Source organism: Trichechus manatus, unplaced genomic scaffold (genome assembly GCF_000243295.1).
Source record: "Trichechus manatus latirostris isolate Lorelei unplaced genomic scaffold, TriManLat1.0 scaffold00058, whole genome shotgun sequence".
In the NCBI taxonomy this organism is placed as follows: Eukaryota; Metazoa; Chordata; class Mammalia; order Sirenia; family Trichechidae; genus Trichechus; species Trichechus manatus.
Window position 1 is genome coordinate 8,990,291 of NW_004443994.1, and position 20,068 is coordinate 9,010,358.

The window sequence follows — 20,068 nt, forward strand, 5'->3', positions numbered from 1 at the left end:
TAGTTGTGCTGGACTCAGTCTGGTGGAGGCTGTGGTAGTCGTGGTCCATTAGTCCTTTGGACTAATCTTTCCCTTGTGTCTTTGGTTTTCTTCGTTTTCCCTTGCTCCAGACGGGGTGGGACCAGTGGAGTATCTTAGACGGCTGCTTACAAGCTTTTAAGCCGAGACGCTACTCACCAAAGTAGGATGTAGAACATTTTCTTTATAATCTGTGTTATGCCAATTGAGCTCGATGTCTCCCAAGACCATGGTTCCCAGCCCTCAGCCCAGTAATTTGATCCCTCAGGGAGTTGGGATGCGTCTGTGAAGCTTCCATGACCTTGCCTTGGTCAAATTGTGCTGACTTCCCCAGTACTGTGCACTGTCTTACCCTTCACCGAAGTTTATAAAAAAAAAAAAAAGTTGCCATTGGTTCAATTCCAACTCATAGTGACCCAATGGGGCAGAGTAGAACTGCCCCATAGGGTTTCAAAGGAACAGGTGGTGGATTGGAACTGCCGACCTTTTGGTTAGCAGCCGAGCTCTTAACCACTGTGCCACCAGGACTCCTCAACAAAGTCACCATTTATCTATTGTCTAGTTAGTGTTTTTTCCTCTCCACCCCTTCTCTCCCTCATAACCAACAAAGGTTGTTTCTTTCTGTGTGGAAACCTTTTCATGAGTTTATATAATAGTGGTCTCATACAGTATTTGTCCTTTTGTGATTGACCTATTTCACTCAGCATAATGCCCTCTAGATTCATGCATGTTGTGAGATGTTTCGAAGATTCAGCATTGTTCCTTATTGTTATGTAGTATTCCATTGTGTGTGTGTACCATAGTTTATCCATTCATTTGTTGATGGGCACTTAGTTGTTTCCATCTTTTTGCTATTGTGAATAATGCTACAAAGAACATGGGTGTGCATATGTCTATACGTGTGACGGCTCTTATTTCTCTAGGATATATTCCTAGAAGTGGTATTGCTGGATCGGATGCTATTTCTATTTCTAGCATTTTAAGGAAGTGCCATATCGTTTTCCAAAATGATTGTACCATTTTGCATTTCCACCAGCAGTGCATAAGAGTTCCAGTCTCCCCGCAGCCTCTCCAACATTTGCTATTTTCTGCTTTTTTTAAAAATTTGTGCCAGTAATGTCAGGGTAAGACGGTATCTCATTGTAGTTTCGATTTGCATTACTCTAATGGCTAGTGATCACAATGCCTTTGAAGTGTCTGTTCATATCCTTTGCCCATTTTTTTAAATTAAATTGTTTGTCTTTTTATTGTAGAGGTGTTGGATTTTCCTATAGATTTTAGAGATTAGACCTTTGTTGTATTTGTAATAAACTGAAAGAACCAAACCCATTGCCATCAAGTCAATTCTGACTCATAGCAATCCTGTAGGACAGAGTAGAACTGCTCCGTAGTTTCTAAGGAGTACCTGGTGGATTCAAACTGCCAATCTTTTGGTTTGGTTAGCAGCCAAAGCACTTAAACACTACACCACCAGGGGATTTGTAACAGCCAAAAGAATTTTCCCAGTCTGTAGGTTCTCATTTTACTCTTTTGGTGCAATCTTTTGATGAGCATCTAAGTGTTTAATTTTTAGCAGATCCCAGCTTATCTTCTGGTGTTTGTGTATTGTTAGTTATGGTTTGTATCCTATTTATACCGTGTATTAGGGCCTCTAGCATTGACTGTATTTTTTCTTCTATAATCTTTATAGTTTTTGGTTTTATATTTAGGTCTTTGATCCATTTTGAATTAGTTTTTGTGTATGGTGGGAGGTATGTTGTTGTTTCATTTTTTTACAGATGGACAACCAATTTTGTCAGCATCATTTGTTAAAAAGACTCTTTTCCCCATTTAATGGACTTTGAGCCTTTATCAAAGATCAGGTGACTGTAGGTGGATTGATTTACGTCTGGGTTCTCGGTCAATGTGTCTGTCATTGTACTAGCAAGGTTATTCTGTTTTTCAATTCCTATTTTATTAGTCGTTTAATGGCTTATATGGTATTCTCATATTCAGTCGACAACCTGTTATTTCTTTATAGATTCAATTTCAGATTATTATGAAAAAAGAAATTTAGCTGGGCTTCTGGGACGATATGCAAAAACAGCATGATTTGAAAAGGATAAAGAGGAAAACAAGGAGTCCTGGTAGTGCAGTGGTTAAGGTGCTGGACTGCTGCCTAAAAGGTTGGTGGTTCAAATCCACTAGCTGCTCCATGGGAGACAGATATGGCAGTCTGCTTCATAAAGAGTTACAGTCTTGGAAACCCTATGGGGCGGTTCTACTCTGTCCTATAGGGTCGCTATGATTTCGAATCGACTTGATGCCAATGGGTTTGGTTTTTTAAACAGGAAAACACAAGGCACAGCCACAGCATACAATTTTGTTGGATAAAAGGGTCCATGGAATCGGGTAGTAGGCCAATGAGCAGGCAACAGGTACAGTTAAGGCTGCCCTACTCAGTAGAAGACACATGGTTGAATATAACTGGGAGTTTTGTCTTATATTCAAATTTACAGTATTAAATGAGTTTCAAGACATGCATGATTTCTCAAAATAGGTACAGTAAAAATGTGAAGTTTTTATTTTCTTGCTTTGTTCTAATTACATACATATCAACATAAATGGAAATTTTCAACTAAAAATAAAAGCGACCAGAAAGAAAGGACAGACTACTTCAAGGGAAGAAAATCAGGACCTAGAAAGTTTACTGCCCCAAAGACTTCAGTGAAAGAATTACTAAGGACATAGGTAGGAAGGAAAAAGTGAGCTTAAAAGGAGTAGGATGCAAGAAACAGTGCGCAAAGAAACAGGGAAAACAGCTGAATCAAAATAAGTAAGGATTACCGGAAGACATGAATCTTAAAATAATGGACCAATAGACACTAAAATCTTGTATGACATTTTATACATTTAGTCATTGCTGAGGGATACACATTAAGGTTTTCACTACGCTGGTAATGGAACTATATGCAGCCATATCTAGCTGTATTTAGGGGAGTTGGTTAAGATTTAGTTTGTCTCTTTTATGAAATGTAATTTTCCAACCTTACCTACTCTTATCTCAACAGAAGCCATTCCTTTTTATCTGCTAAGCACAAGCTTTTGAAGAAAGTGTTTCCCTTGAATTTCTAAAGTTTACATATAAACTACTTCACCATTCATTGAACCCTTCACCATTTATACATTCAATAAACGCGTATTTACAAACCAGGCAAACTAGGGCTTCTGCCCAGAATGGCAACTCACACCATGTCCTTTGAGACAACTCCAAGGCTAATTTCTTCAGGGAAGCCTTCCTCGTCTTTACCCTACTCCCCAGCCCCTGTCCCTTCCATATGCATCCAAGTCCTTTTCACCACTTCTATCATTGACAGATACTGTCTGTTGCTCTCATTCATGTACAGATCTCTCCCCACCAAATTCGCCATACCAAATAATATGGTCCTTGAAGATTGAGGTTTTCATCTCTGTATCCGTCCCCAGAAATTTGCAGTGCCCAGTTCATAACAAGCGCCCAATAAATGCTTGTTTATTGAATGAATGCATGTATATCTTCATGGTTTGGATTTTTAAAAAGTTATTCATAATTTATTTTCAAATCATACTGGGTTTGAGCTCAAATAGTTTGAAATCAGTATGTTTGCATCTATTGAAACAACTTAGTTAAAAGATATACAACTCACAATTTAATTAAATTGTAATATAGGTAAAATTAAAAGCTGTTATATTTTATTAATAACACTTTATATTTTGTTTTTATTTTATAGTACACCACTACACAGATATAAGAAAAAGTAGAATTATCTAATTAAAACATTTCCTCTCTTAAGTGTATTTCTAAGTCTGAAAACAAGAAGAATATTAATGAAAGCCATGTTACATACTTTTCAGAAATAAAACTGACAAATTCCATCACCAACTTTATGGGAAAAAGACAGGTACAAGTTCTGGTACATTAGGAAGTTAGCTATGAAAAAAATAGGTTCAGAGTCATAAATTGGTATATTTGAGTATGAAAACACAATTGATACAATGGTATAAATCCTCATTAAAACAACTTCATATTTCTCTAAATGTACATTTGAAGAAAGTGAATTGTCAGCTGATATACAACAAATATATGTTACTTATATTCCCAAATATGGAAAATACTGGATGGAACCATTAGAAAGAAAATATTACCATAAGAGAGACATAATTAGATGAGCCTTAGACTTTTAATAAGGAGCACTGGTGGTGCAGTGCTTAAGCACTCAGCTGCTAACCGAAAGGTTGGTGGTTTGAACCCATCAGCAGCTCAGAGGGAGGAAAGACCTGGCCATCTGCTCCTGTAAAGATTTCAGCCTAGGAAACCCCCTGGGGCAATTCTACTCTGTCCTATATGGTCACTATGAGTTTGAATCGACTTGACACAACGGGATACGGAGACCTTTAATTGCTGAAAAACACGATCCAATTTCTACCACTACTTGGCTCTGGTACTGAAGTCTGAACCATTCATGCAAAATAGAGTAACTATTTTTTATTTTACATAGTTGTCCAAGTGATCGTTTTTGAGAACTGAAAAATTATTTGGTTATTGTGATTCAAGGAGTCCATGGGTGGCACAAACAGTTCAGTGCCAGACTACTAACCAGAAGGGTGAAGGTTCAAATCCACCCAGGGCAGCTCGGAAGAAAGGCCTACCAGTCTACTACCAAAAGATCACTGCCGTGGACAACGCAATGAAGCGCGCTTCTACTCTGAAACACATGGTGTCACTGTGAGTCCGAACTGACTTGCCGGCAACTGGTATCGGTTGTGATCCAAGTTCCAACACTGGCCATCCCTAAATGAAAACTTTATTAGTGTGCTGGTACAATGTAGTCTTCGGAGTTTACACCAAATGACTGTATTTTATGACACCTTGCTCCTTCTGGTGACTCTAGTGTCTTGGATGTGAGTCCAAGACAGACTCATCATAAAACAAATCCCAAAATACAACACACTGTATTAAAATAAGGCTCCAGGATTTTTTCAAAATGTATGAACAAGCTGCAGCTTCTTTTTATGTTTACTAGAAAAAAACCAATCATATAAATGATATCTGGTCATTGGCTATCCATTTCCCCAGAAGACATAACTGTCACATATGCTGTTGATAAATAGCTTTTGGTTTTAAGCAATTATTTGGTAGTGTTACTCTTTATTTTATGGCTTTTAAAACATTAAGTCCTTAAAATTAAATATTAGAAAAGTAAACACTATATTCTGAAAGGTCATGATAAAAGGAAAAGAAGGATGTGAACATTAGTTTGGAAAATTATAAAGCCTTTAAAAAATCAGTAAGGTTATTCAATAACAGAAATTTAACAGACAGAGGTGAAACAAACAGAAAACTCATTTAAACATTCCATACATGGTCCTTTTCACAAAATTAATCTATAATCTTGCTTCTTTGTCAAGAGTGGGGGGAAAAAGCCACAAAAATCTTCTGCTGAAGTTTGGATACATTAGCAACATAGGTTTCTTTCCATTGTCAAAATAATCCTTCAAACAATTCATTTTTCTAAGTACAGGATTTTAAAAAATAATAAATGCGACATTACAGTTCCCTCTTAAAATACCTCCACCAGTTCACTATATAGGCTTAAAATAAAATGACCATTTGTTTAAAGATGTTTATGTTATATGAAAAAAAGTCTGTATATTTCCAAATAAAAAAGTTGACTATATTTATTTAGGAGCCCTGGTGGTGCAGTGGTTAATAGGTCGGCTGCTAACCAAAAGGTTGGCAGTTTAAATCTACCAGCTGCTCCTTGGAAACCCTATGCGGCAGTTCTACTCTGTCCTATAGGGTCGCTATGAGCTGGAATCAACTCTACGGCAATGGGTTGTTAATATGTATTTAGTAACATTACATACAATTCATATAATGGCTAAATGGCTTTAGAAAGTGCAAAATCTAAACAAGTTGTAGCAGGTAAATTAGCTGATTTCACATTATAATTCTAATGATCAAGTTATTCTATCAGTAAACTACAAAACTTTAATAGATTCTGGTATATTTATTTTGAATATGGAACTATCATATGTCTAGTTCTTTCTCCTAAACTGAGAAAACGTCAGTGAATTATTTTATATAGGCTCATGGTTTAAACATATTGATGGACATACATTTTTAAAGACTTTTTCAAACTATTTGGGTTATAGGCACAAATTTATAGAATTAAAGAGACCTACAGTATATATCAAGTGAGTAAGTGCTTGGCTGCTAACCAGAAAGTCAGTGGTACAAACCCACTAGCTGCTCCACAGGAGAAAGATATGGCATTCTGCTTCCATGAAGTTTTACAGCCTTGGATACCCTATGAGGCAGTTCTACTCTGTCCTATAGGGTCGCTATGAACCGGAATCGACTTGACAGTAGTAGGTTTTTGGACAGTATATATCAGAGGTCACAGCTTATTTACTTGCTATTTTCTGGTTCTTAATGAGGAATTACTAGAAGAGCTAGTATCTTCTAGCTCTAAACTTTTGATTATATTGTTTTGCTTTTAAATAGTTGAGGCCATATCTCAAAGTTGTCTTAAGTAGGCAACTTTAGCCTTGAATTAAAGATTTTTTTACCCATTTTTTTGGCTTTTAGTCCCTCTTGGTCAGTTCTAAGTCAGTTATCACATATTTTACTCCACTGATTCTTCATCCCTGGCTTTCTACTCACTGTGCTCCCTACTGTCGTCAGAGCCCACAATGCCCAACACATGGTAAGTGCTCAAAACTTCTAGAATATTCTTGAATGAGCAGCAAAATATTAAGGATGAATCAAGAATTTTAAAAAAATCTGGACACTGATAATAGTTCTTTTATAAAACCTCCAAACAATAATTTCAAATTCTTCTATTCTCCTTTTCAGATTTACTTTGGTTTGTCTTTGTAAATAGTAGCAAAAAAAAATATGGCACAAGCATACAAGGTTAAATTGTTATAGCTAAGCTACAAGCAAGTACACACAAAAAATTTAAGTTTGCATTCATGTATTGAAGAAATGAACTTTATTTACAGTACTAGTAGATCCCAGCTTCTCCAGTTATTCTAAGATATAATTATTTTATCAATGACAGAAAAAATAGCTTCCAGTATTTCAGTTTTAACAACTGTAATTAAGTTGCTTATACTATAGAGTAAGAAGCAATTGATGAATTTTTTTTGAAATAAAAAATATGTATATACATTACCCTGATACCTAGGCCAAAATATATTTAACAACAATTTTCTTGATTTCTATCAGTCATAAAAATAAAGGAAAAATATATTGCAAGTATTTTCTTTATAGACAATTTCAATTAGAAAACAATAGTTTAATGAAAACAATACAATGGTTCCTGTGAGTGAATTAATATGAAGGCAAGAAAAGTATTCAATACTTGATAGACAACATATTGTCAAATACAACTAAAGCACATTTGCCTCAAAGACACCATTTGGATTTTTACACATCTGAATTTTATCTTATATTCAAGGAAAATACGAAGTCAGTAGGTTGTGATCATAAATTATTGTTAAGAACCCCTTCTTTTAGCCTGTAGAATGTAGCCTTTTGATTTAATAATCCCTCTGCTTTTAACAATGACAGAATATCGCAGCAGCCACAGTGGCACCCACTCGTGCGCTTGAATGTCAGGGATGCTTTCCTGAAGAGCTTCTTGGAAACTTGCTTCAGAAAGCAGTTCTTAAAAAAAAACAAAACAATAACAGAGTGTTAAATTCATAAACGGTCTTTACTCCATAGGTAAGCATTTAAAAATAACAAAAGAAACACAAACACATCTAATTGAAAGTAATCGTTTGGCAGAGATATCAGTTCAGACCTGGTTTTTTTTTCACGTTCTTAACCCGGGATCAGTTCTGCCCTCCAAGGGACATCTGGCAATGCCTGAGAACATTTTTGGTTGTCACAACTAGGGGAGGGTTGCTACTCGCATCTAGTGAGTAGAGGCCAGGGATGCTGCTAAACGTTCTACAATGCTCAGGACAGTCCCTGCAAGAAAAAATTATCTGGCCCCAAACATTAACAGTGTCAAGGTTGGGAAACTGTTTTTGAACAAAACTTTTTACAAGGAATAAAAAAGATTTTTTTTGTATATCAAATGTAATACATGCACTGTAACATTTTAATGTACTATATTTTATATTTTTTGCGATATTTAATAAAACATTTAAAAGAAAAATACGAGTACAATAAAATCGTACCAAAGAAGCTCACAATGAAAAGCAATAGTCCTCTGACTACCCTCACTCTTTTTTCTGGTGGTTACTTCCACATTTCTAAATAATATGCCTATGCTAGCATCTTCTGATTTATCATTCAGATATTACCTACTGACTCGCTTCTAGGATAGATGGAAATCTAGCTCACTTTATCATCAATCCCTCCCACTTCCTCCTCTTTTCAGGTTACTTTTAGTTCCTCTACTGATTATCTTTCTAACTCTGAATTAACTTTGTAACTCTCCTATCTTCTGATCCCATCAATCTCCAACAGCATCTCTTCACTTACTAACCTGAAAGATAAGGACAACAGGACAATAAAGACAACAGCACCTCCCTCTTTCCCCTTCCATCCCTCAACATGTCAGTTACAAAGTCAAAAATAACATCCACATTCTCTTCTGAAACAATAATGAAGTATACAGTTTTCGTCCACAGCCCAATTCCCCAAGATGAAAATCAAGCAGTGTCTAGATTATATTATTTTGTCTCCATAAATACTGTTTCATTGAAGTGCCAAGTAATATATTCATTTCATTTCTTTTACAGCCTTTTATTTTCCCTGGAAGTTTTAAGCCTTCCTTTCCCTCCTTATACTATTAGTTTTATCATATCTTGATTTTTCCTTCAAAATTTTCCATAATATCTGACCCGGGCCCTTTTTTGCTTGGAGACTTTCTTCTTAGAGCCTTCAGTACTCCCACTCCACTTTGGTCTGGCTGTTTCCTGGGCCTACTGTGTAGCATATTTTGGGGGATTTTGCTTCACTGTTCTATTGGGAAGGAGCCCTGGTGGCGCAGTGGTTAAGCACTTGGCTGCTAACCAAAAGGTTGGCAGTTTGAACCCACCAAGGGAGAAAGATATGGCAGTCTGCGTCCGTGAAAATTTACTGCCTTGGAAATCCATGGGGGTAGTTCTACTCTGTTCTAAAGGATCACTCTGAGTCGGAATCGACTTGACAGCAATGGGTTTGGGTTTTTTGGGTTTACTGGCACTGATCCACTGTTTTCTGGATCACATGGCATGCTCTTTCTTGTGCTGAACACATCTTCGATTAACTTACTGTCTTTATTCTGTACTCATACTTGGTTGATAGTTTAGGGCTAGTATAAAATTCTAGGTTAAAGATCAACAACCTTCAGAAATTTTAAGATGTTGTACCACTGTCTTCTACTATTGTTTGTTACTTATGAGAAATCTAAATCATTATAATTCTCTTTTTTTGTCTGTGACTTGTTTTTTCTCTATGTACACTTTCAGGATCTTTTCTTTATTGTTGATGATCTGGAGTTTTCACTGTGATGGATCTAGGTTTGGGTCTGTTTTTACCAAGTTTGGGCACCAGGCAGGGAGGGCCTTTCAATTGGGTGGACGGGTGTCCAGCTCTGGGAAATTTTTAACTATTGTGATAATTTCTTCCCCTCAATCTTTTCTATCCTTTCTTTCTGGCTTTTTTTCAGTTGGAGACTGCGCACCTCCAGAATCAATCCTCTTTTACACCCTCAGTCATATTTTATAATTTTATATTTTTTTCCTACTTTCTAAGGTTTCCTCTACTTTATATTTCTACCCACTTACACATATGTGAGGGAGTGTGTGTATGTATAATTAAGCAGTTTGTATTTAAATTTGTAAGAGCTCTCTCTTAATCTTCTGAATATTCCCTTCTCCAAAGCATCCTGTTCCTATTTTGTAATTGGAGTATCTTTTCTAAGGGCTTAAAAGAAATACTACAACTTTTAGTGCTTACTTTGTTCCAGGCTTTGTTTAGAAGGTGTTTCAGCAATTCTTTTTTAAAAAAATTTTTTAGTTTTAAATTTTATCAAGGTTAGATATAAACACAGTTTAATCATAAAGTTTTATAAAATCTGTTATGAAAACAAGTCACTCCCCCACCATTTTCCACTTCCTAGAGGCAACCACTTTTACCTGTTTTAGCTAATTTGTCTAGTTGTTTTCTCCATGTCTCTGAATAACATATTTGTATTCCTACTTATTGATTTAATTTTAGTCATTATCTATTAATCTTTTGCCCACCCTTCATACACCTTTTCTATTTCTCAATTCTCCCAAAACAGATGTATCGTAATTTTAATTAGATCATACCCAGTATTTACATTATCATGTAAATGTCTTACGTACATGTAGCTCATGATTAACTATGGTAACTATGATTACTATCTTTCCTATACAACTTTGTTTTCCCTAGAGTTAGTAACTGTCTAGGTTTTTTTCTTTTTCTTTTTGTACTTACCACTAATTTAATCCTTAGCTTTTCACCAATTGTCTAGATCTCTTCTCAAAACACTTCCATCCATTAGGGGATCTGTTGGTTTCATTTTCCTAAACTAATCTCTTCTGGAGCCTCTTAGGACTTTCTCAGTGCTTGCTCTCCATGCCTGGTACACAGCTGTCAGCTTAGAAATGTACTTCATCCTTATCCCAGAAATCCTGATTCTCTGTATGTAATCTTTTTTTTCCCTTCCGAGAAGACTACAGAACTTTCTTCTCCCTTGTGTTCTGAAATTTCACAATGATGGGCCTTGGTCTGCATATGTTTTCATTTATCATGCTGCATACTCAGTGCCCTTTTCAAATTCACGTCCTTTAATTCTGGGAAACCAAAAACCAAACCCGATTCCAACTCACAGCAACCCTATAGGACAGAGCAGAACTGCCCCATAGGGTTTCCAAGGAGCAGCTGGTGGATTTGAACTGCCAACCTTTTGGTTAGCAGCTGAGCTCTCAACCACTGTGCCACTGGGCTCCAATTCTGGGAAACATTCCTGAATTATTTCACTGATGACTATCTTCTCCAATCCCCTGTTTCTCTGCTTTTCCTTTTGGGAATTCCTGATACTTGAACATGGGACTTCCTGGACCATGGAACATGGGATCTAATTTTCTTACCTTTTCTATTCTACTTTCCATCAATTTTGTCTTTGCTCAGCTTTCTGGGAGATTTCCTCAATTTTATCCTCCAATTCTCTTTTGAGTTTTTTTGTTCTATTACATTAAAAAATTTTTCAAGTCTTCTTTTTTGTACTCTGAATGCTTATTTTTCTCATTTATAATTATTAACTTAATTATTAATGTTTTTAAAAAAGTTTTTCTTATGATGATAGCTCTGAATATCTAGTAAACAGTTGTAATAAAACCTCTTTATAAACATACAAAGCAGATAACAATAGTGTAATAACCATCACGCTCCCAATATATGGGGGAAAAAAAAACAAAATTAATAATGGAGTAAAAGATGCAAGGACTAAAATAAATCTGGAATATATTGAAACAAAGAAAAAAGGTGAATGGATATCAAAAACTTTAAAAGGTGGCCACTTTGATAGAACTTTTGATAAATTAATTAGTACAACGATCTTATTACGAAAGAAAAAATTAAAAAAGGAAATCTCATCAGGTATTTTTCTCTAATAATTCAACAAGTAAATCCCAAATCTTTACATAGTTCATATTTCTTTACTAACTAATCAAATATGTCTAAAGTCCCTGCTTTCTAACCATACTTCACCACTAAAGGATTAAAATTTTGTTGGGGGCTTTACTGTTTACTGTTTTCTTTCAAATCTTATAGTCAAACAATGACATTAGTATTGCTCCATGAGTAATCCAAGTCTTAAAATTTGATGAACAGTATGCTGGAAAAGTGCAAAGAACATGAACGTTGAAAGTCTAACAAATCACTGTGTAGATACATGTTGATATAGTGAACTTATATGACAGAGTGGAACTGCCCTGTCAGGTTTCCTGGGCTGTAATCTTTATGGGAGCAGATCACCAAGTCTGTTCTCCCGCAGAGCCACTGGTGGACTCAAACTGTTGAGCTTTCGGTTAGCAGCTGAGTACTTAACCATTGTGCCACCAGCACTCCCACTGCCGTCAAGTAGATTCTGACTCGCAGAGACCCTACAGGACAGAGTAGAATTGCCTCGTAGGGTTTCCAAGGAGCAGGTAGTGGATTCAGACTGCCGACCTTTTGCTTAGCAGCTAGATACTTAACCGCTGCGCCACCAGGGCTCCTACCACCAGTGCTAGTTAACCGCTATTTCAGTTACAGCCTTTCATTTGCAAAAACTATTACGGGATAGATTCACAAACCTCACTTCTGTTTTTAAAAAATAACTTTCTTGTATGTGTGTATAAAAGTAATACATGTCCACTGAAAAACACTTCGAAAATACAGGGGAAAAAAAAAAAGTCACCCATAATCCTGTCAACTGGAGATGACCCGTTTACCTTGCCATGTATTTCCATTTTTTTCTGTGCATATATGTATCTCTACATCTTATAAAACTAGTTATAGCTTAATTTACTTATTTTTCCACTTAATCATGAATATGTTTCCATATAATTAAATATTCTGCGAAAACATTATTTAAAATAATTCTCCAAGCACTATAATTTATACACATCATAATTTATACATTTATTTTTGGTCAAAAAATTTAGGTTTTTTTTTAGACAGGCCCATAAAACAAAACAAAACTAAAGGGGCACAACAGCCCAGGGACAAGGACTGGAAGGCAGGAGGAGACAGGAAAGCTGGTAACAGGGAACCCAAGGTCAAGAAGAGAGAGTGTTGACATGTCATGGGATTGTTAACCAATGTCATAAAACAATATGTGTACTAACTGTTTAATGAACAACTAGTTCTGTTAACCTTCATCTAAAATACAATAAAAAAAAATTAGTTTTTTTCCTAATATTTTGCTAGTAAGAATAATGCTATGATGAGCATCCTTAAGATGCATGCCTGGATACTGAATGATAGGGCCCAAGTTCATTTTTAAGGCTTGATACATAGTATACTGCCAGCTGCTTTGTAGAATGGCTGTACTTTACACTTCTACCAGCAGCTGATAATGTGTAATGCGTGAGTGCCAGTGTCACCAGATCTTCGTAAGCTCCAGCCATCGTTTAAAAAATCTTTGCCAGTGGTTATCTTTTAATCTGCACTTCTTTGGTATTTCTAATTCCACGTTTGTATTCAAGCCCTCTATTACTACTCCTCTCCTTGCTCCCTCTTCTCCTGCTCCACTGACCTCCTTGCTGTGTCCTGAAAGCCTCCAGCACATTCACACCTTGGAGCCTCTGAATCTACTGCTCCCTCTTCCCTGAACGCTCTTCTCCTAGATATCTGCATGGCTCACTGTCTTACTTCTTGTGGGTCTCTGATTAGTGTTACCTTAGCAGAAAGGCCTCCCTGACCACCCTGTATAAATCAACAACTGCTAACTGGGCACTCTCTTCTCCCTCAACCAACTTAATTTTTCTCCATATCATATACCAACACTTAACACATTTATCATATATTTTATTGTCTGTTTCTTCCCATTAGAATATAAATTCCAAGAGGGATAGCATTTGTTTGACTTGGTCCTATATGTCTAGTATCCAGAACAATGTCTGACACATAGTAGGTGCTCGAATATCCACTGAATGAATCAATCAATATGGAAAGATTACACTGGGGTCAAAATCAACCATACACATAGGAATTAAGTGACCACCTACACAGTATGATTTGAAAGAGCTACAGGGTTGCTATGAGTCGGAATCGACTCTACGGCAATGGGTTTGGTTTTTGTTTTTTCAAAAGGGCATCAGGAGCCCAGTGGCACAGTGGTTAAAGCTCTCAGCTGCTAACTGAAAGGTCAATGGTTTAAACCCACCAGCTGCTCCATGGGAGAAAGATGTGGCAGTCTGCTTCCATGAAGATTTACAGCCTTGGAAACTCTACGAGGCAGTTCTACTCTGTCCTATAGGGATGCTATGAGTTGGAACTGACATGATGGCAATGACTTTGGGTTGGTTTAAAGAGCCCATCTGTCCAAAATGCCCTACTGTGATACTTGAATAGCATTAACAGTAAACTCTCAGTAAATGTTAGGTATTATCCTGCATCAGGCACTTATGCTGAGTACTTTCCCAGTAGTAACTTATTCAGTCCACATATTAACGCTATGAGATAGATACTATTATCCACCTTTGTAGGGGAACGAGGCAGAGAGATTAGGTGGCACAGCTAATAAATGGTAGTTTTCATAAATAAATTCAAATTTTTCCTGGAAAAGTAACATTACTATGGATTTGTTTATCAGATTGTCTAACATAGAAGCAGTCCCTGAGGGAATCACGCATAATACAGATTAGATTTAATGGGAGTAGGGGAGGGGTAAGGCAAATAAAAAGGGGAAAGTTCTAAAGTCAGAATCACCTACTTCACAATTTTACCCTGGCCATAGTTCTATGAGTTGGAATCCACTCGATGGCAATGGGTTTGGTTTGGGTTTTTGGTCGTTAAACTGTCACCACCAATTCTAGGACAAAGAGTAATGGAAAATAAACCCTTTCTGAAGAATAAGGGTAATCTGAGAACAGCGGCAGGCCTTCAGGGATTTATAAACAAAAGTCTGTTTTAGATGACAAGCAGAGTTAAGTGTTTTACAACCCAACTGCTTAAGAAATAAAAAATGTGACACAGTCAGAGAACTATGCTACTCAATAATTTAACTATGTACTTTTAAAATTAATTCGGCTATGTTAACTCATGAGTAAACACTACAAATCTTTTAAGAGAAGAACTGCTTCACTAGGGAACAAAGTGTCTGAAGATTTGTTAATGGCACACCCAGCATTAGCCTATACATTCTAACCAAAGGCTTTAGAATGAAAACAAGAAAAAAAGGATTAAATCTCTCTCCTCATATACATACGCAATAAATTTTGCCACAACAATGATTTATTAGCACATAATCTAAATGCCAACACTTATATACACAGAAATAAAATATTAGACACCTTAGTCTTTTCCTATTTCCTTTCCCTGGTGGTGCAGTGGTTAAGAGCTTGGCTGCTAACCAAAAGGTTGGCAGTTTGAATCTACCAGCTGCTCCTTGGAAACCCTATGGGGCAGTTGTACTCTGCTCTACAGGCCACTATGAGTCAGAATTGACTTGAAGGCAATAGGTTTGGTTTTTGTTTTCCTTTTATATGGGCTCTATGAAACATTTATCTTCGCAAGACATGTTAAACATTCTCTTCTCAGTCCCCCCGCTTATCTTGTAAAATGTTGATAAATATTCTACAGAAGGCAGATAAGCCATTCTCATTAAACAATGTTTCTGATTAACACCAAATATATGCTTTGATATTAATAATTAATAAAATGTCTAATTAATTATCAATATCCTAATATGTTTAAGTTTCAAACTGAATTTTATCTGCCTCTTTTTCTAGATATTTATTCTCTTTAATCAAATGGCTCTTTGGTCCAATCTTTGCTGTACTAGTCAAGTTTACATATAATACTATTTGGAATGCCTTAAAAGATCTTTTCTGTACAGCTCAGTATGGTAGTCCCTGACTTACGACAGGGTCCTGTTCCGACGATTACTCTGTTGAAAGTCAGTTCTGTTGAATACCTCTTTTTTTTTTTTAGTTTTCATTATTATTGCCTTTTATTATCAGTATCTTTATAAATCTGATCTTTATTTGTCTTTGAGGGTTAGAAACATTACATCTGAGAGTGATAACATCAGCAAATTACACGCTGCTCAACATGGTATGTCGTACATATTACTAACAATAAGATGCACACACACAAAAACCAGATGGTTGTTAAGTGCAGTTCATTGTAACCGGAACACTTCGTAAGTTGGAGACTACCTTTATCTGTAAACTTCAACAGACTGGATGCTCAGCAAAACTTCCCTGCACTTTTTTTCCCATTGGTACAAAGACAAAAATAAAAGTCTTTGAAACTAAGGGCATATATGTTTTGAACTAACCACTGATAATAGTTCTAGGTAACAGCACTGTACATTTATCATTGTACAGAATTAAATATTAAATTTTAACAAGTAGCTATTTGTAAGACACAAGCTCATGACCGATCTCGATAAATAAAAATATCAGTCTTACCTTTTGGATCATTATGAGTCAATAGCTGTATGTCAAACTGTTTAGCAAATGCAGTCAAATCAGGTGGCATCACACAGCAGGAGGCAAGATTAACTTGGTTACTGTTTGGTTTTACCTAGAAGTAAAAATAAAATCATGATTTATCTCTACTAAGTAATATAAAAAGTAAAAAGCAATACGGGGGTGGTAAAAATGTTCTGGAACTAGACAGAGGTGGTAGTTGCACAACATTGTGAATGTACTAAATGCCAATGAATTGTGTACTTTAAAATAGTTAATTTTATGTCACATGAATTTCACCTAAATAAAAAGCAGAAAGCAATACTCAATTTTAGAACATATGAAAAATCACATTCTACATGGCTTAAAGTTTATGAAATACTTTTACATGAATATACTTATTAATGTATGCTTTTCTAACACGTTAGTGGTAACAGGGAAAGGAAAAATAGCTCTAGCATGGGGAAACAGCCAATTTAGCCCTACACTGTTAAAAAGTCTCTCGCTGGAATCATTTGTCAATCTAATACATTTGCCCTGGAAAACAAACATGTTTCCAAGTGTGACGATGGTTCCAGCTACAAAGGAAATATATATCTTAAAGACAGAGAATCATATGCATGTAAGTACATTTAAGGTTAAACTGTTACAAAATGTGGCTATTAATCAGGCACATTTATAAAGAGAGTAAGAATTAAATAACTTCCAATAGCTGCACTGACTAATTCATATATAGATTCTAGACTATCCAAGTCTCTCCAGCAGTATTTTGGCCATACTGTGGCTATCACCAAAGCAAGAAAGAAGGGGCAACACTTTCTCTAGAGTCCTCCTGTCCATAAGAAACTCTGAAAGCTCTGAAAAGGAGAAGGCTGGGGATAAAGTAAAAGAAATAAAGAAAAATACAGAAAGTAAAGGTATAATACTAGTAAGCAACTCCCCTAATAATTCTGTAGCTTATCAGACCAGAGGATGGGGGTGATTAACTTATTCCACCTATTCCATATCAAGTTATATAAACTAAGAGGCCTGCATCTTGAAGTAACAGTTGGCAAAATATTTCTTATGCATGAAAGTCCCTCATGAAATTTGAGCCACGGCCTAGTAGTACCAAAAGAAAAGCGTAATTTCTCATCACGTAAGTAAAACTGAAGGACACAGCCTCAATTCACTTGGCTGTGAATGCTTTAACACACATCTTCTCGTGTCTCTGGTCACCATTTTAAATGGGATTAATGTTAAGTTCAATTAGGCATTAAAAAAAAACAATAACAAAACCACCTAATACTTCAGATAAAGCTGTCTCCGAAGTCCCACATTTGGAATTGTCACCCCACAGTGAGTGTCCACTATGTGCATGTCGCTCAGCCTCTCAACCAGCAAAGATTGCAGAGCCAGGCTCCTTCCCCGGAGAGCTCACGACCTGGCTGCCCTTTACCTGTGCCCACTGGTACAGCTGCTCCAACTGTGTTTTGTCTAGATCAGAGGTACCTATAGCAACAATCTTTTTGCTCTGCACTAAGTATTCTAATTCCTCCCAGTATGGCTGCAAATGCTCCAAGGAAAGATGAACGCCATCTTCAATAGGAGGTGAAGCAATGATGACAGAATCCAGGTGCGCAACTCCAAGGACTGAGCAGGCTGACGTGAAAGAAAACGCAAAAAGGATAAACATTCCTTACATAATAAAAACAAGTGTTTCTGTGATCCTCAAAGTACTCCATCATATAAATGTCCTCAAAGCATCCCACTGAATTCTATCCGTGTCATTCAACAGTTTTCTAGATAACAGTTTATTTCATTCAATTTCATAATTTACCTTTCATTTAGAACATTTCCTTTGTTTAAAAATTTGTAAGCACTCATTTATCTACTTGCTCTGTGTGGCAGACAAGTGGGTTTCTTTGCCCTGCCTTCTTCCTAGGAACTCACAGCTATTACAGCCTCCCCTTTCTAGGGAAAGCCTGAGGATTTTTTGGTGGCTTCCTTATTGTCATAAAATTTTCTTCTCCAGTCCTACTAGCTCCTCAGTACTGCATAAGGTCGATCATAAGAATTCTGACCTAACACTCTGTAGCCAGGAGGCATAGCAGAGAATAAACTTGAGAATCTGAAAAGCTGAAATTTATGGTCTTAATCTATATTTACAGAAGTATATTTCTCAATTTCTATAAAAACAATTTAAGAGCCTATTTTAAGCGATTATTGATCACTCCACAGTTAGATTCAGGAACCAGTCAGGTTTTCAACATATGTAAATACTCGACGAATGTTTTAAAAGAAAAAGTACTAAATAACTATAATATCACAATAACAACTGACTGCTGAAAACAGGCATGAATACTTCATTGGGGGAGGGCATTTCATTTACAGTACTAAAAGGGAGATGTTAATATGACTATGGAGAATTTGTATCACCAAACATATAATTAACACTTAGTTATATGTTACACTTCTTATGTTTCCCCTTACATACCAAAATACAATCCTACGTAATTCAAATATAATTCGATAGAAGCCTTAAGAAACTAGGCAAAAAAAAAAAAAAAAAAAAGAAACTAGGCTAGAACTCTAAAAAGTAAAACTGGAATCAGCTCATTTTGATTTTTTTTTCAGTTCATTTCACATTTTTTTCCATTAAAATTTTTTTCTTAGAAAGGGATATGAGCTGGTTGAATGGACATGAGAAATCTGGGGTAGAAGGGAGGAGTGTGCTGTCACATTATAGGGATAGCAACTAGGGTCACATAACAATGTGTGTATACATTTCTGTATGAGAAACTAACTTGAGCTGTAAACTTTCACTTAGAGCAGTTTCAGGTGTACAGAAAAATTGTGCAGGAAGTACAGAGTTCCCATATACACCCTGTCCCCTCACACACAGTTTCCTCTATAATTAACATCTTTCATTGCTGTGGTACGTTTGTTACAAATGATGAACCAATATTGATACACTATTATTAACTAAAGACCATAGTTTACATTAGGGTTCACTGTGTTATATAGTTACATATGAGTTTTGACAAATGCATAATGCCATATATCCACCATTACGTATCATACAGAATAGTTTCACTGCCCTAAAAATGCTGTCTGCTCCACTTATTCTTCTCGCCTCCCCTCCTGCCAAGTCTCTGGCAGTCGCTGATCTTTTCCTCATCTCTTTTGCTCATTTTCTTTTTTACCCAGACACAAGTTTTAACTAACACCCTATACTAATTTAAAGTCCACTGCTTAGGAGCCCAGGAGCCCTGGTGGCACAGTGGTTAAGCGTTTGACTGCTAACTGAAAGGTCAGTGGTTTGAACCCACCAGCCACTCCAAGGGAGAAAGATGTGGCAGTCTGCTTCTGTAAAGATTTACAACCTTGGAAACACTATGAGGCAGTTCAACTCTGTCGTATAGGGTCACTGTGAATTGGAATCGACTTGCCAGCAATGCATTTTTTGGACTTAGGAGCCCCGGTGGTGCGGTGGTTAAGTGCTCAGCTGCTAACCAGAAAGTTGGCCACAGCCACTATGCAGGAGAAAGATGTGGCAGTCTGCTCCCGTAAAGATTACAGCTGTGGAAACCCTATGAGGCAATTCTACTCTGCCCAATAGGGTTGTCATGAGTTGGAATTGACTCAATCTCAACGGGCAGGGTAGGTACAGTACTAAGATAAAACGTTAAATGTTGGCTTACCCATGTCAACTGCATTTCTAGTTGATGATGAAGAATTTGATCCTACAATGAAGAGTTTTGCTAGGTAACAAAGAAAACAAAACTGATTACTGATTCTATATTTGGGAACACATTTAACTACCAAATATATTATTAATATGGCTAAAATACTAAGATGACAGGTAATCCCAAATCAATTATATTTCTTTTCTGAT

At 36.5% G+C, this 20,068-nt stretch overlaps 1 protein-coding gene across 2 annotated transcripts in view; it reads right to left on the reverse strand.

Annotated features, from left to right (window-relative positions):
• Positions 1-2,566: 2,566 nt before the first annotated feature.
• GCLM (glutamate-cysteine ligase modifier subunit) overlaps positions 2,567-20,068 on the reverse strand; it is a 30,557-nt gene continuing 13,055 nt past the window's right edge. The window contains exons 4-7 of one of the 2 annotated variants that reach the window (XM_023733460.1): positions 19,875-19,934; positions 17,630-17,832; positions 16,192-16,306; positions 2,567-7,711 (exon numbers count right to left, since the gene is read on the reverse strand). In XM_023733460.1, the coding sequence (XP_023589228.1) occupies positions 7,542-7,711; positions 16,192-16,306; positions 17,630-17,832; positions 19,875-19,934 (548 nt within the window). In that variant the 3' untranslated portion in view covers positions 2,567-7,541. The remainder of the gene's footprint in view (positions 7,712-16,191; positions 16,307-17,629; positions 17,833-19,874; positions 19,935-20,068) is intronic. The other variant, XM_004378759.1, reaches the window with a different exon arrangement.